Source organism: Rana temporaria, chromosome 7 (genome assembly GCF_905171775.1).
Source record: "Rana temporaria chromosome 7, aRanTem1.1, whole genome shotgun sequence".
Classification (NCBI taxonomy): Eukaryota; Metazoa; Chordata; class Amphibia; order Anura; family Ranidae; genus Rana; species Rana temporaria.
In genome coordinates, this window is record NC_053495.1 from 60,354,207 (window position 1) to 60,360,206 (window position 6,000).

The window sequence follows — 6,000 nt, forward strand, 5'->3', positions numbered from 1 at the left end:
GTACAGCCTAAAAAAATAATAATTGAGAAATGTACTTGTTACAAGTATAGGGAGTTGGTCAGATATAAATGTTATTAGGGTGAACCTCCGCTTTAAACTTGGTGTACAAACTTCTCAATGCTGATTCTAGCTTAGGAAAAAAACTATTCAATCTCAGGTTTCTTAATGGAAAATGGTTTAACTTTAACCAGCGTAAGGGGTTCTTTAATGTCAGAGTGGTGAGGATGTGGAACTCCCTTTCACAGTTGGTGGGGGGGATGTCCATAATTTCAAAAAATTCTTACATGAGCATCTTAACCACTTCCTTACCGCGTCATTGTGAAATGACGGCGGCAGGAACCCCTCCTCGATCCAGGAGGGACGTCATGTGACGTCCTGGGCTTTCCGGGTGGATATCTGAATGATGCCTGCAGCTAGAGGCATCATTCAGATATCCTTTTCTCCTGCCGGCGATTCTGCACAACGTAAGAACGATCATAGCGGCGATTCCGCCGCTAGATCGTTCTTACAGGCGGCGGGAGGGGACATCCCCCCCCCCTCCCGCCGCCATCCGGTGCTTCTCCGGGCTCTCCCGTGCCATCGGGGGCCCGGAGAACGAATCGTCCGGCGCTGGCAGGAAGCATAGAGATGACTGGTGACCAGATGGTCACCAGTCATCTCTATGACCGTCGGAGGACCCGGGCGCGATGTGATGACGTCACGCCCGGGTCCCCGTAAGTAAACAAAGCCGCAATTGCGGCTGCTAAGCAACCGTAAGCATGAGATCAGTGAATTTTTTTTCACCGATTTCATGCTTTCCAGCCTGGAGGAGAGATGTGGGGTCTTATTGACCCCGCATCTCTCCATAAAGAGTACCTGTCACACACATTCCTATTACAAGGGATGTTTACATTCCTTGTAATAGGAATAAAAGTGATAATAAAAAAAATAAAATAAAAAAAAAAGTGTAAAAAAATAAATAAATATGTAAAAAAAAAAAAGAAATAAAAAATATTTTTTTAACGCCCCTGTCCCCAGTAGCTTGCGCGCAGAAGCGAACGCACACGCAAGTCCCGCCGACATATGTAAACGCCGTTAAAACCACATATGTGAGGTATCGCCGCGTGCGTTAGAGTGCCAGCAACAATTCTAGCACTAGATCTCCTCTGTAAATCTAAACTGGTAACCTGTAAAAAATGTCAAAGCGTTGCCTATGGAGATTTTTAAGTACCGAAGTTTGGCGCCATTCCATGAGTGTGCGCAATTTTAAAGCGTGACATGTTAGGTATCTGTTTACTCGGTGTAACATCATCTTTCATATTTTACAAAAAAATTGGGCTAACTTTACTGTTTTGTTATTTTTTTAATTCATGAAACAATTTTTTTCCCAAAAAAAGGCGTTTGAAAAATTATTGCGCAAATGGCGTGCAAGATAAAATGTTTCAATGACCGTCGTTTTATTCCCTAGGGTGTCTGCTAAAAAAACATATATAATGTTTGGGGGTTCTGTGTAATTTTCTAGCAAAAAAAATATGATTTGTACATGTAGGAGAGAAGTGCCAGAATAGGCCTGGTATGGATGTGTGTATAACTGCCCTGTATGGAAGTGGTTAAAGAACACAATATACAGGGTAATGGGAAATGGTATTGACGTAAACACACAAACACCCACACAGGTTGAACTGGTGTCTTTATTAAACCTTGCCAACTATGTAACTCAATGTACCTAAATACTTCATCCTGTGTCCTTTTGTATTAAAATAAAAGTTTTTTTGGTAAGTAACATTTTTTATTCTTTTTGGCACGATCCCTTTAACACATTCAATTAATATGTGTTGAAAATTAGAGGTCCTCCAGCCAAAGCAAAAATGTTGCAGGTGTTTCTGGCCAATGCATTGCCTTTTGTACAGCATACACAACATGGACAGATGTTAAACTTCCATCCCATTATTGTTACTGTGCTTGAGGGACCAAGTTTAGCCTCTCACATTTATAGGAGCATATATAGGGACCTTTTGGCTACAAATGCCTCCGCCACAATGCCAGATTTCAGCCAGCTTTCAGGCACAGGAAACCTCATGCAAGGTCTGGAAGCTAAAAAAAAAGACAGAGGTCAGAAAAGCTGTAACATTTTTGTAAAGTAGAAGAACTTCTAATGCTGTCTGATGTATAAACTGTTTGTGGTCCATAGTATTGTGTGTTGTGCAACTGTAATGTTATAACCAAGGATACATTTACATTATTCCCACTTTTTGCTTTTTTCTTTCCCTAGAAATCCCCTAGTGATTACACCAACTTTGACCGTGAGTTCCTCAGTGAAAAGCCACGACTTTCCTACAGTGATAAAAACCTTATTGATTCAATGGACCAGACTGCGTTTCATGGATTCTCCTTCATCAATCCTAAAATGGAGTGTCTCCTTGAAAAATAACAGTAGCACCCCTTTCTTATCTGTGAACTGTGACCTAGATTTACACTAAAGGGAACAACATTCAGAACTGCATCTGTAATACTTCTACTATGGAGTTAAAATGTATAGAGCATTTGTTTCACTGTGATCACTCCAACTTCATAAAGAAGATTGTTGGTATAAACAAAAAATATTCCTGCAAGAGAACAGCTCTTCCTGAGAAAATCACTCCCATCTGGAAACTTGAATATAGTTAATAATCCTAAAAATCCCCCCCCCCCCAAAAAAAATATATATTTATATATATATATATATGGAATCTGCTGTATATATTGCTTACGGGTTCAAAATAGTGTGAGTGGGTAGAAGGGATATGACAATGAAGTGACTTGGATAAAAAATATTTTTTACAATCCACTCCAGCTTCGTTCTAAACAATGAAAATAAATGGGTATTTAAAGTGCCAGTCAATTATTTTTATTCTATACACGCCCCCTAACAAAATTGAGTCTATGTCCCCCCCCCCCCCCCCCCCATACACAGCTAGTAAATGTCTAGTCCCTAGAATCCCCAGTGTCTGCTTGCATCGTTCGTTAGTGCAGTAACCAGGTGGTTGCCTAGCTGAGGTCGCATTATTCAATGCATCACTGGAACAGAGGGTTGGAGGAGCAACTAATCTTTGAGCCTTGGTTCAAAAGGAACTTTTTGGGGGAATTTGTGCTGCTCCTAAAATCAAGCTCCTGTACCAATTTGATCCTAGGCTCAAGAAGGGAGGATTTTTGCAAATGTAGGCTAAAACAGAAATCCCCTTTTGGAGGACTTTAGTACATTAACAGTAGTATGAATGTATTTAAAAAAAAATAAAACCCACTGGTAAGGGGGCTTAAAAGCAAACTGCATTCGAAATTTTTACATTTTACTACATCATCTGAAAATAATTTAACCACTTCAATACCGGGAACTTTTATCCTCGTCCTGCTCAGACCATTTTTCAGCTTTCAGCGCTGTAACACTTTGAGAATTGCGCCGTCATGCAACATAATACATTTTTATAATTTTCTTCACACAAATGAATCTTTCTTTTGGTGCATTTAATCACCACTGGGTTTTTTAATGTTTGCTAAATAAACAAAAAAAAAAAATTAAAAATTAAAAAAAAACAAGCTTTTCTTCATTTGTTATAACATTTTGCAAATAAATTCTTTATAAATTTAGGTCAAGATGTATTCTGCTATATTTCCTTGGTGAAAGTAACCCAAGTCCGTGTTTATTATTTAGTCTGTACAAAAGTTTTTGATTCTACAAACTATGGTATATATCTGAAAAATCAACCAATCCTGATGTTATGACAGCCTATCAAATTTTTTGAGGCCCGAAAAAATGCCAGGACAGAACAAATAACTAATTTTTGGAAAGCAGAAAGTCCAAGGTACTTGGTAAGAGGCATGGCGAGTTTTTTTGAAAATGTAATTTTTTGTCACAATTTGTTGGAAAATGTAAACAAACAATGTCACCATTTTTTTAAAAAATTTTGTTGCATACTGTCACCAGTGCAGCATAGCAATATCGTATAACTGGTGTGGCGGTGATCAGGGACACTGGGGAAAAAAAAAAAAAAGGTTACATAACTGGTGTGGCGGTGATCAGGGACACAAAAAAAAAAAAAGAAGGTTACATTATTTTTTTTCTTACATTTTATTTATTTTTTTAACACACCGTGACCAGAGCAATGCAGTGTTACCATAGTAACACTGTCCTACTCTGGGGAAAATTATGATTTAAAAAAAAAATTGCATTTCATTGGTATAAGCAACCATTTTTACCGAATGAACCGATTCGTCCGGTCTGTCTTGGAATTACCTGTGATTGGCCTAATCACATTGTACAGATGGGGTGCGATTGCCCCTGTCTGTACCATGTTATCACAGTGACCAATCACAGCTAGCAACACAATTCTATACAATGGAAGGAAGCCACCCATTGTTTACAAATGTCATGTGATCTGCTGTGATTGGTCACAGCGATCACGATACTGGCAACGGGCCGGATCAGTCATCGCATCACATGAAAAGATATAAAAAAAATATTTACAAAAATATGAGGGGTATACTCACTGTATATGAAATCCAAGGCAGATCAGTTCTACACCCTCATATAACAAAAAAAGAAACGCAGGCAGTGAAAATGTTTTGTTCCTTCACATTACTGATTAGTGAAGATGCCCCCCTTTCTTTTTATTGGTGGTCAGCCAAATTTGTATTTGGATGGTCATGTCTCTTACATCTCCAATGCAAATTGCTTTTAGGTTAGTAGGATGGAAGACTATTTACATGGTAGACAATTAAAGGGAAACCATTAGTGGTTACATTTTTTGTCATTCAAAAAACTCGTAGCAACATCTGGAGGACTGAGAGGCTCATCTGGAATTATTGCAAGGGGGTGGGAAGTCATACAGGGACTATCTACTGGTCTGATATGAAGGGATGTAACCCTGGAATCCCTTTTACATGTGTTTTTACTCTTCCTTAACAACATGAGCTGAGAGAATCTGTCAGAACATATGCATGGAAACTGCTATTGTTGACTTGTATTTGAAAGCACACATTCTGGGTTCATGCTTGTGCTTCCAGCACAGTCACCCCATGCATTGATGCAACAGGCATGCGCATTGCACATGCATGTTTCAAGTCAGCGACTCGCTGCTCACATTAGTAGTCCATCCGTTGATTTGCTTATGTTAGTTCACTGGTCTAGTTTTTACAAGTTTGCTTTTCCTCCAAAGCATAACTGTATTTTAACTATTAAATTTGGTTAATAATCCCGCTGTGTCAGCAATATAGAAATGGATAAAAAAATAATGGGAACAGGCAAGTTTGCTCATTAAGAATATGTATTGTCAAAGTAAACCTTTCATTCCAAAACGCAATTATTTGCACTGCTGTAAACCACTACTATCAACAGATGCGGGTAGATTCAGGCTAGATATTTGAAGTCTCTCCAGTCAGCCAAGGAAAACAGGTTTTGCCAGTTTACTAAGCATGCTGGTGTTTTAGGGCCCTTTACTGCATTCACCAACACTGGTGCCACGTATGTCCTCCTGAAACTGTTCCAAGCAGTAGATCACATTGCCTATTTACTTGGTATCTGGTCCCTTGAGTCCATTCTAGTACATTTAAAATTCTTAGTCCCTTATAAAGGGAAAGAGTACCGCTCCAAGCCCTGTGACCTATGCTGTGCTCCCGACCTGTAGTACTGACAAGTGCAGACTCTGCGCTGATCCGTGGAAGAAAATGTTCCTGGACTGCCGCACTCTGAAAGGCGATTTATTGAAACAAAATGAACAAAGGATAAAATCCAAAGCTGTATAACATCCAAAAATTCATGCGACACTGCAATCAATGGTAGAAAGTGGACATAGGGGACAAAAAAGCTAACATGTTTCACATCATGGATAGATGCTTAGTCATAGCTACCCGGAATTCAGGTGGAAACAGTTGATTTTAGGTCACTTGATTTTTACTCACTGTTTTTTCACAGAAGATCTCTATAGATCTATTGTGGACCAAAGCAATTTGTATGCTGGTCAATTCATCACTGCTAATCCCCATTTG

At 39.1% G+C, this 6,000-nt stretch overlaps 1 protein-coding gene across 4 annotated transcripts in view; it reads left to right on the forward strand.

Moving 5' to 3' along the window:
- The window catches only part of PRKCD (protein kinase C delta), a 140,019-nt gene extending 137,326 nt beyond the window's left edge, over positions 1-2,693 (forward strand). For all 4 annotated transcript variants that reach the window (XM_040359453.1, XM_040359457.1, XM_040359454.1 and 1 more), the window contains exon 18: positions 2,252-2,693. In XM_040359453.1, coding sequence (XP_040215387.1) covers positions 2,252-2,410 — 159 coding nt within the window. In that variant the 3' untranslated portion in view covers positions 2,411-2,693. The remainder of the gene's footprint in view (positions 1-2,251) is intronic.
- Positions 2,694-6,000: the final 3,307 nt, after the last annotated feature.